The sequence below is a fragment of the Globicephala melas genome, chromosome 5 (assembly GCF_963455315.2).
Source record: "Globicephala melas chromosome 5, mGloMel1.2, whole genome shotgun sequence".
NCBI lineage: Eukaryota > Metazoa > Chordata > Mammalia > Artiodactyla > Delphinidae > Globicephala > Globicephala melas.
Window position 1 is genome coordinate 51,451,264 of NC_083318.1, and position 19,465 is coordinate 51,470,728.

Consider the following 19,465-nt stretch of genomic DNA (forward strand, 5'->3'; position numbering starts at 1 on the left):
TCTAACTTAAAACTCTGTGTAATGGTTTTATTGTTTGAGCTACATATTCTATTTATTTAGTTTAAAAATGAAATTTTAGCCAAACCTGCAGACTGATCAATATAAGGTAAAAAGTAGCTACGGTATAAGAAAAGATTATAACTATGACAACTAAAAATACCAGAAATAAATAGAAAACTAACAAGTTATATTTTCAAGCTTTGATATTTGCAGTATTTGTGCAGTTCACCTCAAACTCCATGAAATATTATCTATGTATAAGTATTAAAATGCTATGATATATTCCTCTCCAAGTTTCTGTTACAGATACAAGCGACCTGTGTGCCCCAAAATAATGGGTTTTAAACTTGGGTGTGCAGGGAAGTTTGGTTGAAAGGCAGTGTCTAAGCCCCACTCCAGACCTACTGAACCTGAACTTACCCTAAAGGAAAGTGATCTAAATCACAAAATCTCCAACAATTGCACAATACTTTGCTTTCCAGACTCGGTCTAAAATACCCTTTAAGAATTCTACACTTACGCTAGTCATCAATTCTAGCCTACAATTAAACCATGGGGGCCACTTAATCAGTGCACGAGTTGCATTTTCATAGAATAGATGTCACTTCTTCTAGTGACACTTGACCCTGTGAGAGCTGGGCTAGGTGCCCCAGCTAAGGTTAGGTGATATATGCTCTCATATACTCTGCTTGTTCTTTCATAACTCTCATCAGACTTGTAATTATTTATTTAATATGTAGATTTCCCCGACTACAATTTCCTTAAGGGTAACAACTATGTCAGTCTTGTTTGTAAATTTAACCTTAGGGCCTATGCATAAACATTTCTTTGCTTGAATGAATGAACGAGCAGGGGCCAATGCTGCTCAGGTAATGTGGGACCAGACCACAAAGGATCACGATGGATCATAATGGGAGGCTAAGGAGTTTGGACTTTGTCTTACAGGCAACCAAAACCCAAAGCGGAATAACTTGAAGAAAGGTGCATTTTTAGAATATAATCTTTTTTTTTTTTTGGGTCACGCTGAGCGGCTTGTGGGATCTTAGTTCCCTGACCTGGGATTGAACGTGCGCCCTCAGCAGTGAAAGTGCACAGTCTTAACCACTGGACCAAAAGGGACTTCCCCATTTTAAGAATATAACCTGGCACTGCTCTACAACATGACAAATTAGAGTAGACCAAGACTGGGGATCAGGAGAAGAGTTAGTAAGTTATTGTAACCATCCAGGTGTGATATGGTAAGGGCTTTAGTTAGGGAGTTGTGGCAGGGACAATTGAAAAGAAGAAATGAATGTTTGAAACATTATGAAGGGTATAAGAGGAATCAAAAGTATCAGCATTAGACAAACTATTATATACAGAATGGATAAACAACAAGGTCCTACTGTACAGCACAAGGAACTACATTCAATATCCTGTAATAAACCATAATGGAAAAAATATGAAAAAGAATATATGTATAACTGAATCACTTTGCTGAACATCAGAAACTAATATAACATTGTAAGTTAACTATACTTCAATGGAAAAAAAAAAAGAAGTATCAGCATTAGAAATCTAGTTTAAAACGAAAAAGGTAATTTATTGGTCATATAACAGCCCGTTCTACAAGCAGGTAAGGCTGGATCCAGAGACTCAAATGACTCTCGGTTCTGTTTTCCCTCTTATGTTCTCTACTCTAAAGAAGGCTTTCTTGGCATGGCCAGAAATATGGCGGCTGAGAGTCATAAGATTACATCCTTACAGTTTACTATCTGCAAAGCAACAGACACAACATCTCTAAATGAACTATCATATCTGCTGGAAGGACTCTATCTCCACATGTCCACCTGCGAACGAGGCTAGCCAGATCACATGCCCACCCCTAAGAAAAAGGAGAAGGGACCCAGTGATTGACAGTCTCACCAGGACCACCTGGAGTCAGAGAGGGAGTTCCCCAGCAACAGTGGTTCTGCACAAGCAAATAGTGTATATCTAAAATGCAACTGAGCTTTTTTGGCCAAAGCTGCTAAATGTATTATTGCTTTTGCATCCTCTGGATATTAGTAGACCTAGGTCTTCAGATTTATAGCTATTTAAAGTAGCTACATTGCTACCAAACTACATTATTTACCTATATATAAAAAAAAAGTACAGTTTAGAGGTTTTAAGAGAGAGGATCAGAAGCCCAACTGCCTAGATTTAAACCCATGTCCCACAATTTACCTCATACACATTACTTCTCTGTCACTACGTTTCCTGTGAAAATGAGGATAACACTTCACAGGGCTGCTGTGAGGATTAAATGAATACATGACAAAGTGCTTCAAGGAGAGCCTGCCACATGGTAAGTGCTCAATATTAGGGGCTATAACTTCATATATATACATAAGTGTATCTACACATATATGGTATCTGCTAGATAACACAAGCCCTGCATTGAAAGACTATGTTAAGAATGATTTTTACATGAAACTTTTCTACCCAGTAGTCAAACCTTAGTGCTTACTCTACCTGATCTATCAGTGGCACTGGGCAATCACATTTCCCTCCTTGATACACTTCCTTCACTTGGCTTCTAGGACTCCACGCTCTTGCTTTCCCTCCTTCTCAGTCTCCTTTTCTGGTCTCTTTCCTTCTCCCAGACCTCTTAATGTTGGAGTGCCCCAGAGCTCAGTCCTCACACTTCTTTTCTGTTTAGACTCATTCTCTTAAAATCTCAGCTAATCTCTTAGCCAATTAACTCCCCCGATTTTTTATGTTCAGCTCAGCTCTCTCTCTTAACACCAGACTCGTATCGTGCTCCATACCTACATCTCTACCTAGACATCAGAGGACATCCTGATTTCAACTTTGTCTGAAACTGAACTCTTGGCCTTCCCCTCCAACCCACGGGCTTCCCCATCTCAGTTAATGGCTCTTCCATTCTTCCAAATGCTCAGGTCAAAAATCTCAGAATTATTCTTGATGTCTCTCTTTCACTCACAATACATTCATCTGGAATTCCTGTTGGCTCAATCTTCAAAAGAGAGCTAGAATCCAACCACTTCCATCACCTCTACTGGCACCATCTAGATCCAAGTCAACATCACTTCTTGATTTCTGCAAAAGCTCAACTTCTACCCTTGTCCCCCTAATTTATTCTCAACACGGTAACCAGAGTGATCCTTCAACCAGAGGATCCTTCAAGGATCCTTTATGTCTTTCCTGATATAAATCAGATCACGTTACTCCTCTATTCAAAACCCTCCAATGGTTCTCTATCTATCTCACTCAGAATGTGAGGCAAAGACCTTATATGGCCTAGAAAGCCCTACATGACCGGCCCACCCCCATTACCATCCTGACTTCAACTCTCACAACTCTCCTTGATCACGCTGCTCCAACCATACTGGCCTCTTCGCTGCTTCTCAAACACACTGACTCGACCCTGATTCCTGGTACTGGCTTTTTACCTGAAACACTCTTCTCCATCATGCATGTATACTCCCTCAAACTTCTTCAAGTCAACTCAAATATGTTCTCAACGAGGCCTGCACTAACCACATTTAAAAAATCAGTCCTCACCACTTCCCCCCACACATCATCCCCAACCCCCCCTTGTTTTACTTTATTCTTTTCTTCCACAGCACTTTCAGCTTTATAATTTATGTATTAAACAAACATTTATATTTTATGTGATTTGTTTATTGCTGGTGTCCTCCATATGAAATGCAAGCTCCGTAAGAGCAGGTATCTTTGTCTATTTTATTGATTGCTCTATCAACATTATGTGCCTGACACATAACAGATGCTCAACAGATATTTAGTAAATTAAGTATTTACTCAATGAAACTTATCCTACACTCAACTTTACCTACTTTGAGTTTCAAAGAAACACACTAGTCCATACTGTAGACCATGCTACTTTAAATGGGCTTGTCATTGTTCAGATGGGGGGTGGGAGGGGTCAAAACAGCTTAATAGGGGTGGAAATGGATAGGAGGTACCATGAAACTGAAGAGACCATCATCTTAGAATTTTCAAACTTAAAAAAGTTTGATTTATAAATTACCCATATGATTTGTGCTGGATTACTAAATCACAGGCCAATTCCCATGATTATAACGCTCAAGGCCCAGAAAGTAGCTGTTTTATTTCAGGAAATATTCTACAATCTTTTAGAACTAGAAGTGGCCTGAGATAGCAACTGTTTCTTTCACAAGTAATGAAATAAAATCTGTGAGTTCAAGAACCTTTTCCATAGGGAAACAACTAGTGATAGGAGAGCTAAGACTCACTGACATCGGATACAACTCAACTCTCATACAGAGAGATGATGGCTTTCCGCATCTATAAACAGTCTTCATCTGTCATACGGAGAAGGGCCCTTGAAAGATTCTGCTGAGGTTTTCTCCTGGCCAGGACAAGATGATTACTTCTTGGAGTTTATCAAACTGGAGTGTTAGTCTAATCATTTAAAATTTCTTTTCAGGCATAATTTACATATAGTACAATTTCAGGTGTCCACTTTTACGAATTTTGACAAACATATACAGTCATGAAACTACTCCCACTATCAAGATACAAAACATTTCACTGCCATTAATAGTCCCCTCCCCCAACCCAAGCCTCTAGCGTCCAGTGATCTTTTCTCTGTCCTGATGTTTTTTTGCCTTTTCCAGGATGGCATATAAATAAACCATATAATATGTAGCCTTTCAAGCCAGGCTTATTTCATTTAGTGTAATGCATCTGAGAGTTGTTATAGTATTGCATATATCAGTAGTTTGTTTCTTTTTATTGCTGAGTATGTACATACCACAATTTGTTCATACCCCAGATGATGGACACTTGAGTTGTTTCCAGGTTTTGGCAATTAAGAATAAAATCACCATGAACATTCACATAAAGGTTTTTGTACAGATACAAATTTTCATTTCTCTTGAGTAAACAGCTAAGAGTGTGACAGCTAGTTTATGTGGTAAGTAAATGTTTATAAGGAACTGCCAAAGTGTTTTCCAAAGTTGCTGTACCATTTTGCATTCCTATCAGCAACATCTGAGAGTTCTACTTGCTTGACATCCTTGCCAGTGTTGTCTGTTTTCATTGTTTGTTTGTTTGTTTAATATTAGCCCTTTTCCTAGGTGTGTAGTGGTATCTCACTGTGGTTTTAATCTGCATTCCCCTAATGACTGAGGTTGAGCATCTTTTCCTATATCACGTAAATCTTAAGAGATGTCCTAACAATGGAAAGTAAATAATTACCTTCCTATGCGTTGAATTAGTGGGGAGAAAGGGACTAGGGTAAAACAGGGCACAGAAAACGTTAAACTTCTGTTACATATTCATAAGGCTGTTGAGAGGATTCATCAGATGACGTACATGAAAATACTTTAAATATGTAAATTACTATTATAAATCTAAGGGACTGTAATTGCTACAAAGTGTTAGAAAGTTATACAGATACAAAAACTGCACCAGGGGCCTCTAGCTCTCCCAGATGGGAGATGAATAAAACATCTTAGTCTGATCTGCCCTACCAACATTGTCTGTCTACAATTTTGGAGTTGCCCCTGAATTAAGCTAGTTTTTAGTGCTGGAGACAAAGTCCAATTTTTTTTTTTTTTTTTTTTTGCGGTACGCAGGCCTCTCACTTTTGTGGCCTCTCCCGTTGCGGAGCACAGGCTCCAGACACGCAGGCTCAGTGGCCATGGCTCACGGGCCTAGCTGCTCTGTGGCACGTGGGTTCTTCCCAGACTGGGGCACAAACCCATGTCCCCTGCATCGGCAGGCGGACTCTCAACCACTGCGCCACCAGGGAAGCCCACAAAGTCCAATTTTTAAGCACAAATGTCACTTTTCTTTTCATAATCAACATAATCAATGAGTTCAGCATTCTAATAATGCCAAGGGATGGACTTAGTATTTTAGAATGAGAAGCTGGCCAACATCTGACCTGGTTCTTCCTCCTGCAACTGACATGTCACACCTAAACAAATCTTCAGGCTTCCAAAACTAAAAAAAAAATATTTGTCCATTTGTCTTTTAAGAGCCTCTACCTATAAGTGATAAATGAATTAAATTTTACCGAAATAATAAGAATCCCTGATGCAGGAGTTTCTTAAGACAAAAACAAACACAAAAGCAAAAATCACTTTTCCAAGATTCCTCAGGATATCTGAATAGACAGGATAACAATGATTAATTAAAAACCATCCAGATCAAAGTAAATCCCCTAGGACTTTGCTAGGTATCTACATCCCAATGTGATAAACCAATAGACAAAAACACCAATACTTTGGAGTACTGTTTTAGTCAACAGTATTGTTTACACCTAACGGGAAAGCTTACCTTTCTTTCTTTTAATAGCTTCTTGTAGCCATTCGATCCAAGTGATAATAAAGTAATAAGGACATCTAAAGAAGGTGAAGCTGAAGCTCTTCCTGAAATAAGGATGATAAGTTACATTCAGAAGGGAAAAAAGCTTTGTAAATTAAGATTTATTACAGCAGCCTATGTACAAATGGATTTTTGTTTGTTAGTTACTTTTTCTGAAGAGCAGCTGATTTATTTACCTGGATACATCTTGCTTATTTCCTGAATGAAGGAATCATTAAAGCCAGCAATTATAGCGCCACCTACTGGAACCATAAAATTTTTGTCCAAGCTCTGAACGAAAGCGTCTATTCTACCAACCCGAGCCCCCTAGAACGGAATAAGATGTAGTATTACATATTTAGAAGAAGAGACAGCAACTGCTATTAATAAATACCATTAAAACAATGCAAAGAAACAAAAACCAGATGAAAGATTTTTATTTTCTTTGTACCGATGCCAGTAAAATATTTTTAAGCGTTAAACTGAGTTTTTAAATGCTGCTCCTTATAGGTGGAAGACCACTTTATAGTTACAAGCTGCTTTCACACATAAATCATTTAATTTCACACCAAGCCTGTGAGGAAGGCAGAGTTTCAGTATCAGTTCAGGTGGGAACTACACTGAAACAGAACTTTTCACCTTAAAATTGAGTAAGAGAGAGTGAATTTCTCCCATGCCTTTCATCTGTGCTCTTCTATTTGACAATAAATAACAACAGTGGGTCCTACAACTATTAAGTAATTTTAAACACCCTCTGTGAGTTCACGAGTGGCCACCATAATCTAATGGACTGTAGCCACCCACGCTGCCAATCAATAAGTTATACATTAAGTGCCTCTCTTTGATGCTTGGATAATCTACTAACCTGCGTGACCACTTTAAGCAACAAGCTCTGCTCCTACCACCACTTGGATAATAAAGGAGAAAAGAAAAATTTTATTTTTAACTTCAACTAATGGAATTGTTTTGGCATACTCTTGGCATAAGAGTTTCTACGTAAGAGTTTCTACATAACTTATGTTTCCTAATGTTATAATCTTAGATGATCTCATTCCACTGCAAATGAACTTCAAGTGAAAATCTAGTATTCTGGTGAAAGACGGAATACTTGCTAGAAATGTAAAACTAAGCTCTAGTCCCATGCGACATAGTCTATAACCTTCTGCCTAATGTGATTCAATTTCCTCCTCTTAAAAACTAAGATACTATCTAAACTTCAACTAAGATAGTTTTTTTCTTTATCTGTAGCCACAGATTTTCAATCTGTATTCACAATCTACATTCCTATTAATATTGTAACCCTATTTGACCTTCATCCTCCCACTTTATATCCACATCCATAGCTGAGGGAGAATAGAAGGAGCAGATAGAAGAGAACAGAAGTAGCCTAATCTAAGAGGCCAGATCCAGGCCATAGGTAGAAGCAGCAAAAGCAGAAAAGGGAAGGGGCACAGACAACTTCGGAGGCTATCGCATGATTGTTTAAATCTTAACCTTCCCCTGTCATTCTCCTTTCTAACTTCCTCATAAACTATGATCAGAGAAAATCTCACCTTATCACAGGAAAACAGAGAGAAGCATATGAGACTAATTGAATAAATAACTGAAAACAATGCAAAGTAGCACATAAAAATAAAGTGGAACAGTCAGAGTTGCCTTTTTATTAACACTTAAGTAGTGCCCGAGGTTTCCTGAGAGAAATCTGAACCTAAATTAGGAGGAGTACTAAGAGAGCAATCAGTGCACCAGACTTTGCTAGAACCCCTTCATCACTAAAACACAGAAGCATTCAAAGGGTAGCAAATTCTGTGGCAAGAAAACAAACAGGCTGGACCCAACCTCAGGAACAGTGTATAGACCTCATTCTCCACACTAAAGTCTGGGGCCATTAATGAGGAGGAGAGAAAAACACCAGAAGGCTGGAAGGGCTTAAACAGAATAGGAAACACAGGAGAAGTAAACGGTTGCCATTTATCAGTTCATCCATTCACTCATTTATTCAGGGAACAAATATTTGGGCACCTATCATCTGCCGAACATTGTTCCAGGTTCTGGGCATAGCAGCAGTGAATAAAACAGATCATTGTTCATATAATAATTACAGCCAAAATTTACTAAGAACTTACTAGGCATCAGGCACTGTTCTAAGCACTTTACATTCTTAACTCAGTTAACCAATGCAATAGCTATCTGGGCAGATGCCACAATAATAGCTATTTCACAGTTGAGAAAATTAAGGCACAGTGAAATTAAAGTGACGTGCCCAAGGTCAGAAATGTAGTTAATAGCACAGCTGAGATTCAAATCCAGGCAGTTAAAGCACCTTACTGAAAGTCACCCAGGCAAAAACCTAGGTAGTCAGGATGAAGAGTCCATGTTTAAAAAATAAAATATTGGGCTTCCCTGGTGGCACAGTGGGTGAGAGTCTGTCTGCCAACGCAGGGGACACGGGCTCATGCCCCGGTCTGGAAAGATCCCACATGCCGCGGAGCGGCTGGGCCCATGAGCCATGGCCGCTGAGTCTGCGCGTCCGGAGCCTGTGCTCCGCAACGGGAGAGGCCACAACAGTGAGAGGCCCGCGTACCGCAAAAAAAATAAATAAATAAAAGTAAAATATTATTCCTATGGCATTTCCATCCTTCCAGCAACTCAGGCCAAAAGTCTTGGAGTCCCTGAATCCTCATTTCCTCGTTCCTTGCATCTGGTTCATCAGCATACCGTGTAAGATCGACTCTCAAAATACATCTGAATCCAACCATTTCTTAACACCTTAACAGCAACCACCCTGGCCCATGCCACCAACGCATCTCATGTGGGCTACTGCAACAGCGTTCCCCGTTTGCCTTCCTACAGGCCATTCCCCACAGCGCAGCCGTCACACGTCACTCTCCTGCTCAAAACCCTCCAATGGCTGATGACCATACCAAGAATAAAATCTCAAATCTTTAACACACCTCAATTAACACACCTCAAATTTCTTTACGACCACTGCTGCTCTCATTTGCCCTGGTCCGGCCACGCTGGCCTCTTGCTATTCTTCATGCATTCCAAGCACATCCCGGCCTCAATGTCTTGGCATTTGATGTTACCTTCTGTCTGGAATCTCTCCAGAGAGCTGCCCAGCTCACGCCTTCATAACACTCGGGGCTCTGCTCAAATGTTACTTCTCAGAGAGGACTTCCTGGATCACACCATCTGATACTCCTCCCCCACAAATACTAGAGCATTTATCAAGACCTGTCATCCTTATTGTTTACTGTCTGCTTCTGTTCCATGAGGATAAAGATTTTGTTGTATTTACTACTGCATCCCCAGTGCCTACCCTGCTGCCTGGCACATCCGTGGGAACCCTGCAAATATCTGTTGAATGAACTGACAATTAGGTCTATGAATAACTAGTATAACACGTACTTCTCTCAAATTCTCAATAAACAAAAGTTGCTGCTTCCCACACTTGGGGAGCCTTACAATCCTTAATTCTATGTATTTTTGTGACTCTACTACAACCCTCTCTATTAACGTGTCCTCACATCCATATTCCATGAGTCTCCTAAATTAGTCAGTTTAGTATATGTCAGAAGTATAGGTTCTGCAAAGCTAATTTCCTGGGGACTACATATGCATATCAGAATGCTCTATATGCTCAGCATTGAGTCATTCTGGGACATTGCCCTAAAAAAAAAAAATTCTGAAACATTTTAGTTATACCTCTTTCTTCATTGTTTGCTTGATTATTACAATACTATCTTCTCAAGAAAGCTTCCCAGTTTTAGTACTTTGATTTTTAGACGAAGATAAAGGGATTTGGAATCACACTGAACTATATGGGCCATTTTGCAGCTTGGGACCTTAGGCAAGTCACTTAATACTTCCGAGTTTGTTTCCTCACTTGTAGAACGGAAACAATGAGAAGTACACCTTGAACTGTTAGGATTAAGTTAATAAACTTTACAAGTCTAGCAGGGGGCTTCCCTGGTGGTGCAGTGGTTGAGAGTCCGCCTGCCGATGCAGGGGATATGGGTTCGTGCCCCGGTCCAGGAAGATCCCACATGCCGCGGAGTGGCTGGGCACGTGAGCCACGGCTGCTGAGCCTGTGCATCTGGAGCCTGTGCCCCACAATGGGAGAGGCCACAACAGTGAGGGGCCCGCGTACCGCAAAAAAAAAAAAAAATCTAGCAGGATGCCTGACACATGGTGCGTATGGGTACTCAGTAAATGGTATGTATAACTGATAAAAACTACTGAGATAAATTAAAGCTAATTTTAATTTTTTAGAATGTCATGAAACAACTAGCACTGAATAAGACCCAAGTATTTATTTGGCTGAAAGCAATAGGGACACCATCTCTTTTTGTGAGGGCCAATTTTTATGTACTGCTTTTTTTTTTTTTTAAAGAAATGTCCATTCTAGAAGGTAATACAGTATCTGCAACAATACAACAGCTACCTTATAAAAATTCATTTACCATCTTATAGTGTTATTTTCTGGTTAAAATTTTAGTAAAACCACCTCACGAATTAAGAGAGGTGATGACAAAGTAGGGTATTCGTGATGCACAACTCCATGGGCAGCTTTCATATTGTATCCTGGAGCTTGTTTTCATTTAAGAGTCTTAATCTCTTCAATTACACCACCAAATTTTCTAGTATTCAAAAATATGTCATGAGCACCAAAACAATGAGCACTGCTGAGTTAAGTACATAACATATGGGTAAATGTTAAGGAGCCATTAAACTGATCAATGAAGACTTTATAAGCATGTGGAGAGTATAGAAATATAATCTAAGTTTATATTTAAGTTTAAAAATTAAATATGCTTTTGACTACATTTTAGAAAGTTAATACTAAATGTACACAATGGCTATAACCATGTAAAAAGCAATATGTATATGTATTAAAGAAAGAGAAAAAAGGGATACACAAATTATTAAAGGGTAATTGTTAGGGTAACAGGGTTATGAGTGATCTTCTATCCCTTCCTCACTTTTCTAAACTTTTAGGAATGCTAGAATATCTGACTTTTAAAAGAATTAAGGCTGCTAAAAATTAAAGAGGAGGAGAAAGGAAAAAGGGGAGGAGGAATAAAAATGAATCACTGAAATAGTATGTTTTTCAAGATTTCCAGCATAGCTAACTGTACAACCTTCCTCTGCTACCATTCAAATTAGATATAATCTAGTCTGAAACTGTGATAAGCCTTAAAAAGTTAAGGAATAATGCAAAAGGATACCAAGGAAACAGTAAATGGTCTTCCATGCAGACGACCACTCCACCTCTGGACTTCTTTTGTTATGTAAACTAATCTATTTCCTTATTGATTAAGCTAATTTGGGTTGGGTTTTTGTTACTTGCAGTCAGTTACATACTAACCGGTACAAACTTTGAGTAAAGAAATTAAGCAAATCAGCTAATACTACTGTATAAACCATATTTATATCAGAGATAATACTAGTACTCAAAATAACAAAAAAAATGTATGAGATAGGATCTACAGGGCTAAGCAGCATTCACCACCACATGGCAGAAGGCCACAGATAATCTGTGAATAACTCTTAACCACATAACACAACTCACATGTGTGTCAAAACTGAATATTTGACTAACGTCATTATGCACGCAAATCATAAAATTCATATCATACCCAGATAATATCTATCCATATCCTGATATAGTGTGAATAATTAATCACTGTAAGTAAATGTAATACATCATTTATTCATTCAATTGTCTGAGTAACCAATTATTGAGTGTCAGTTATGTACCAGGTACTGTCCTAAGTATTGAGGACACAACAGTGAACAAAACAAAGTCCTCTCCCTAACAGAACCTTAATTCTAATCACTACCAATAAGCAGACAGTAAACAAACATCATATCAAATGGTGACAAGTGCTATGGAGAAAAAGAGCAAGAGGCCATCAATTTCAAGAAGCACCATTACTTTACATACCACTAGGTAAGAATAAACATTGCCAATTAACATTATAAGACACCTCAATTTCAGAGATATAACATGGAAAAATGTGTACTTTAAAATCAATGAATATGGCAAAACAGAAAAAGAGGGATAGAAAATGCTGGCAAGGAAGAAGGTGCTATTTTAGATAAGCTGTCTGAGAAAGTCTCATCAATCTAAAGAAAGTCAGGTAACAAGCCACGCAACTCTCTTGAAAAGCAACCTAACAAGAGGTATGAGCAGGAGTGGGGTACACACGGGTAGCATAAGAGAGGAAGAGAAAGGAGGCAAATGTGCCAGGAGGGTGGGTAAGAGGGAGAGCAGCAGGAAATGAAATCAGGGAAGCTGCAGATGCCTGAGGACACAGAGCCATGGCTGTGTGGGATGGGACCCTTACCCTGAGTGGGACTCTTACTCTGAGTGGGATGGGAAGCTCAGACATGTTTTAAAAATAAGAATCTAAAACAGATGACTGGGATCTAGGTGATGCTTATAAAAATAAAATAAAATAAAATCACAGTTTTTAAAAACCTGCCAACTCCATAGTTATACGCTAGAATGTTTATAAATGAAGTCATTTTCACTAATCAATATAGTTTTAAAAACACTATAACCCACTATATTAGAAAAATGAAAAAAACATTGGCAATGCAACATTCTCAGAAAGTTAAAAAAATAAGCTACTAAAGTATTTCCATGTTGGTGCTGACCAAAACTATAGTCCAATGACACTAGCAAAGAATAATGACTTTTACTGAGTGACTACTGGATGCAAATTTCTAATGCTCCATGAATTAGAAGATGCTAGATTAACCGTTTTTCTGTATTAGGTTGTAAGAAACACAAAGTAATAATCCCAAATATGTTAAAATCCATTTTTCCCTGACATATCTTTGGAAACTCTCTTACCTGCTGAATGAGGTGCATACACTTTGAAGACTGCACTCCATAAGCATTGTTAACTATATGTGGAATGTCATAATTAGCACAAATCACAGCCAGTTCTTCTAATCTATAAACATATTCAATAGAAAGACATATTCATACTCTGTCTTAATAAATTATGAGAAAACGTTTTTAATTTAATAGTTATCCTTAAAGTATACTAGGGGAAAAAAAAGACAAACTGAAATTTCTACAGCAGTATTTTAGCATATAGTTTGGCACCTTGGAAATGCATAGCAGGCATTTAAGGATAAACTTGAAAAAGCTTTTAAATTAATGTCACCAATAAATAAGAAAATGTGTATTTAGAAAAATCTTACATAGATGGTAGCTTTTAAATCACCTGAAAATTTCCTATATAAAAAGCAAGAAGCAGATTATTTATAAAGACCTCTTACAAGGTTGATGTGCTCATTTTTAAATGCTTTCGGTTGCTTATCATCCTAAGCTAATATCCGCAAAATAATCAGCATATCTTGAAATGTTAAGAAATCTCACATTAAGCATCTCATAAAGTAAAAAATACATTTTCAAATAGACTTTAATGTATTAAAAAATACAGAACATTAAAATATTTCAGTACCAAAATAACATTTTCCAACAACTTGGATACTGAAGAATCTTTTAAATAGCTGCTGGTTTTAAATTCACTTGTACTCCTTCATTTGACACTCCCCATATTAAAACAATCTGAGAGTCTAACTTTATGCAAAGTAAGGTAATAAATTTCAATTAGAGTGTAATAAATGATGTTCCTTTGTAAAACCAAATAATACTTGTGACTGAAGTCATCTCTAACAGAAATGTCTTCACACTATGAAGCTAAAACTAAATCCTATGGTTTGATAAAATTAATTTTTAAAAAACGTTCTGTCTACAGTATAAAAAATTTGGAAGTAAAGCATTTTGAGAGAATAAAAATTATTTCTCAGATAAATGTACTACAAATATATATTATATGGTTTAATTATCAACTTACACAGAATACATTTTCCTTTTATAGTAGCTGTGCATTAATATGTTTTTAAACTACAAACAGAACTAACATTATTCTATTCAACTGTCAGAAGTTTTCAATTTACTTCCCTAAAAGTTTTATGAATTAAAAACTTATTTTATCACTCATTTTCATAAACCTCACAAATCAAGCAGAAAACTAATCAGGTTTTGTTTTTAACAAAATGGACCTTCTGGGATACACACAAGTATTTTCTTCATAAAAGGCACTTTCACATGTTTGTGTTCTAATGAAAGTATTCCTTGATAACAAGCTTCCTTGAGAGTAAGGCACTATAATAACATAAAGTACTATTTTTTTTAAATCACTTGAGTAGTTTTAAATATTCTGAATTGATCAAATTTGCTAATATTTTCAATGTGTATGAGAAAGGCAAAGAGAAGCAGAAAAAATATTTTCCATGTGAATCAGATTGTATTCTAACTTAGAAGCCAATTTAAGGTGTTTCAAAGTTTGAAGAAATGATACTCTTCTTTTTTTTAACATTTTCTTTGATTTTGCCCCACAATACTCTCTGTCCAGTTAACTAATAAAGACAATATATATGTTCAAATTAAGACTATAAAGGAATTAAACTGAAAGAAATCAAAATGTATTTTTAAATTTAATAAAATCAGAAATTCAAACATATTACTAATAACTGAGCATCACCATTTTCCTAAAGTTCACTCTAATCAGAAACATTCATTATGTAACACCACCAAAAAATAGTATATGAGAATTCTACTGACTGAAAAAAAACCTTTTTGATTTTTTCCAGAGGAGAAAATGCATGTAAAATGTACTTAGCACTATACCAGGCATACTGTAAACATTCCAAAACAGTTATTCAAAATGATACAGATGGCCAATGGGCACATGAAGAGATGCTCAACATCGCTAAGTATTAGAGAGATGCAAATCAAAACTACAATGAGGTATCACCTCACACCAGTCAGAATGGCCTTCATTAAAAAGTCTACAATTAATAAATGCTGGAGGTGTGGAGAAAAGGGAACCCTCCTACGCTGTTGGTGGGAATGTAAACTGGTACAGCTACTATGGAAAAGACTATGGAGGTTCCTTAAAAAAACTAAAAATAGAGTAGCCATAGGATCCAACAATCCCAATCCTGGGCATATACACAGACAAAATTCTAATTCAAAAAGATACATGCACCCCTATATTCATAACAGCACTAGGTACAATAGCCGAGATATGGAAGCAACCTAAATGTGCATCTACAGATGAATGGATAAAGATGTGGTCTGTATATATAACAGAATACTACTCAGACATAAAAAAAATGAAATAATGACATTTACAGCAACATGGACAGACCTAGAGATTACCATACGAAGAGAAGTCAGACAGAGAAAAACAAATACCATTTGATATCACTTATATGTGGAATGTAAAATATGATACAAATGAACTTACAAAAAAGAAACAGACTCACAGACACAGAAAACAAATTTAGGGTTACCAAAAGGGAAAGAGGCTGGGGGAGGGATAAATTAGGAGTCTGGGATTAGGAGATACAAACCACTGTATATGAAATAAACAAACCACAAGGTCATACTGTATAGCACAGGGAACTATATTCAATACCCTATAATAAACCATAATGAAAAAGATACAAAAAAGAATATATATATATATATGTATGTGTGTATATATGTTATATAGATATATACATATATATGTATAACTGAATCACTTTGCTGTACACCAGAAACTAACACAACACCGCAAATCAACTATACATCAATTAAAAATACGTCAATTAGGACTTCCGGGAAGATGGCGGAAGAGTAAGACGCGGAGATCACGTTCCTCCCCACAGATACACCAGAAATACATCTACGCATGGAACAACTCCTACAGAGCATCTACTGAACGCTGGCAGAAGACCTCAGACCTCCCAAAAGGCAAGAAACCCCCCACGTACCTGGGTAGGGCAAAAGAAAAAACTAAACAGAGACAAAAGGATAGGGACGGGTCCTGCACCAGAGGGAGAGAGCTGTGAAGGAGGAAAAGTGTCCACACACTAGGAAGCCCCTTCGCGGGTGGAGGCTTCGGGAGGCGGAGTGGGGGAGCTTGGGAGCCGCGGAGGAGAGCACAGCAACAGGGGTGCGGAGGACAAAGCGGACAGATTCCAGCGCAGAGGATCGGGCCGACCGGAACTCGCCAGCCGAGAGGCTTGTCTGCTCGCCCGCCGGGGCGGGCGGGACTGGGAGCTGAGGCTCCGGCTTTTGTCGGAGCGCCGGGAGAGGACTGAGGTTGGCGGCGTGAACACAGCCTGCAGGGCGTTAGTGCGCCGCGGCTGGCCGGGAGAGAGTCCGGGGAGAAGTCTGGAACTGCCGAAGAGGCAAGAGACTTTTACGTCCCTCTTTGTTTCCTGGTGCACGAGGAGAGGGGATTAAGAACGCTGCTTGAGAGAGCTCCAGGGACGGGCGCGAGCCGCGGCTAAAAGTGCGGAGCCCAGAGACAGACATGAGACGCTAGGGCCGCTGCTGCCGCCACCGGGAGGCCTGTGTGCGAACACAGGTCACTAGCCACACGCCCTTCCGGGGAGCCTGTGCAGCCCGCCACTGCCAGGGTCCCGGGATCCAGGGACAACTCCCCCGGGAGAACGCACAGGCGCGCCTCAGGCTGCAACTTCTCGTCGGCCTCTGCCGCCGCAGGCCCGCCCCACACTCCGTGCCCCTCCCTACCCCCGGGCCTGAGTGAGCCAGAGCCTCCGAATCAGCGGCTCCTTTAACCCCGTCCTGTCTGAGCAAAGAACAGACGCCCTCCGGCGACCTACACGCACAGGCGGGGCTAAATCCAAAGCTGAGCCCCTGGGAGCTGTGAGAACAAAGAGAAAGGGAAATCTCTCCCAGCAGCATCAGAAGCAGCGGATTAAAGCTCCACAATCAACTTGATGTACCCTGCATCTGTGGAATACCTGAATAGACAACGAATCATCCCAAGTTAAGGAGCCCTGTGGATGAAAGGCTCTTGGGGCTGCAGCCAGGAGTCAGTGCTGTGCCTCTGAGGTGGGAGAGCCAACTTCAGGACACTGATCCACAAGAGACCTCCCAGCTGCACATAATATCAAACAGCAAAAATTTCCGAGAGATCTCCATCTCAACGCCAGCACCCAGCTTCACTCAATGACCAGCAACCTACAGTGCTGGACATCCTATGCCAAACACCTAGCAAGACAGGAACACAACCCCACCCATTAGCAGAGAGGCGGCCCAAAATCATAATAAGTCTACAGACACCCCAAAACACACCACCAGACGTGGACCTGCCCACCAGAAAGACAAGATCTAGCCTCATCCACCAGAACACAGGCACTAGTACCCTCCACCAGGAAGCCTACACAACCCACTGAACCAACCTTAGCCACTGGGGACAGACACAAAAAACAACAGGAACTACGAACCTTCAGCCTGCAAAAAAGGAGACCCCAAACACAGTAGGATAAGCAAAATGAAAAGACAGAAAAACACACCGCAGATGAAGGAGCAAGATAAAAACCCATCAGACCTAACAAATGAAGAGGAAATAGGCAGTCTACCTGAAAAAGAATTCAAAATAATGATAGTAAGGTTGATCCGAAATCTTGGAGATAGAATGGACAATAGAATGGACAAAATGCAAGAATCAGTTAACAAGGACCTAGAAGAACTAAAGATGAAACAAGCAACGATGAACAACACAATAAATGAAATTAAAAGTACTCTAGATGGGATCAATAGCAGAATAACTGAGGCAGAAGAACGGATAAGTGACCTGGAAGATAAAATAGTGGAAATAACTACTGCAGAGCAGAATAAAGAAAAAAGAATGAAAAGAACTGAGGACAGTCTCAGAGACCTCTGGGACAACATTAAACGTACCAACATTCGAATTATAGGGGTTCCAGAAGAAGAAGAGAAAAAGAAAGGGACTGAGAAAATATTTGAAGAGATTATAGTTGAAAACTTCCCTAATATGGGAAAGGAAATAGTTAATCAAGTCCAGGAAGCACAGAGAGTCCCATACAGGATAAATCCAAGGAGAAATACCCCAAGACACATATTAATCAAACTGTCAAAAATTAAATACAAAGAAAACATATTAAAAGCAGCAAGGGAAAAACAACAAATAACACACAAGGGAATCCCCATAAGGTTAACAGCTGATCTTTCAGCAGAAACTCTGCAAGCCAGAAGGGAGTGGCAGGATATATTGAAAGTGTTGAAGGAGAAAAACCTGCAACCAAGATTACTCTACCCAGCAAGGATCTCATTCAGATTTGATGGAGAAATTAAAACCTTTAGAGACAAGCAAAAGCTGAGAGAGTTCAGCACCACCAAACCAGCTCTACAACAACTGCTAAAGGAACTTCTCTAGGCAAGAAACACAAAAGAAGGAAAAGACCTACAATAACAAACCCAAAACAATTAAGAAAATGGGAATGGGAACACACATATCGATAATTACCTTAAATGTAAATGGACTAAATGCTCCCACCAAAAGACACAGATTGGCTGAATGGATACAAAAACAAGACCCATATATTTGCTGTCTGCAAGAGACCCGTATGCTAACACATATATATGGAATTTAAGAAAAAAAAATGTCATGAAAAACCTAGGGGGGAAACAGGAATAAAGACACAGACTTACTAGAGAATGGACTTGAGGCTATGGGGAGGGGGAAGGGTAAACGGTGACAAAGCAATAAAGAGGCATGGACATGTATACACTACCAAACGTAAGGTAGATAGCTAGTGGGAAGCAGCCGCATAGCACAGGGAGATCAGCTCGGTGCTGTGTGACCGCCTGGAGGGGTGGGATAGGGAGGGTGGGAGGGAGGGTGACGCAAGCGGGAAGAGATATGGGAACATATGTATATATATAACTGATTCATTTTGTTGTGAAGCTGAAACTAACATACCATTGTAAAGCAATTATGCTCCAATAAAGATGTTTAAAAAAAAAAAAAAAAAAAAAATACGTCAATTAAAAAAAAAGTTAGTCAAAATGAAACAAAAACAAAGATATCCTCAAGGATAAATAATTTAACTAATACAAATATTCATATGGTGTTTTTAGAAATGTAATTTATTTCAACCACATTAAAATTTTTCTAGATAGCAAAAACATCAATGAAGAAAGACTAAAGATGCTTATTTAATATTTAAATACAAATTTAAAATTTGATTGATAAGTAATGAATAAACAACTAAA

At 38.9% G+C, this 19,465-nt stretch overlaps 1 protein-coding gene across 2 annotated transcripts in view; it reads right to left on the reverse strand.

Moving 5' to 3' along the window:
* SEPSECS (Sep (O-phosphoserine) tRNA:Sec (selenocysteine) tRNA synthase) overlaps positions 1-19,465 on the reverse strand; it is a 46,953-nt gene that overhangs the window by 20,374 nt on the left and 7,114 nt on the right. For both annotated transcript variants that reach the window (XR_011377478.1, XM_030832204.3), the window contains exons 6-8: positions 13,205-13,307; positions 6,537-6,666; positions 6,313-6,404 (exon numbers count right to left, since the gene is read on the reverse strand). Coding sequence is in view for 1 of the 2 variants with exons in the window: in XM_030832204.3 (XP_030688064.1) it covers positions 6,313-6,404; positions 6,537-6,666; positions 13,205-13,307 (325 nt within the window). In the remaining variant the exon portion in view is untranslated. The remainder of the gene's footprint in view (positions 1-6,312; positions 6,405-6,536; positions 6,667-13,204; positions 13,308-19,465) is intronic.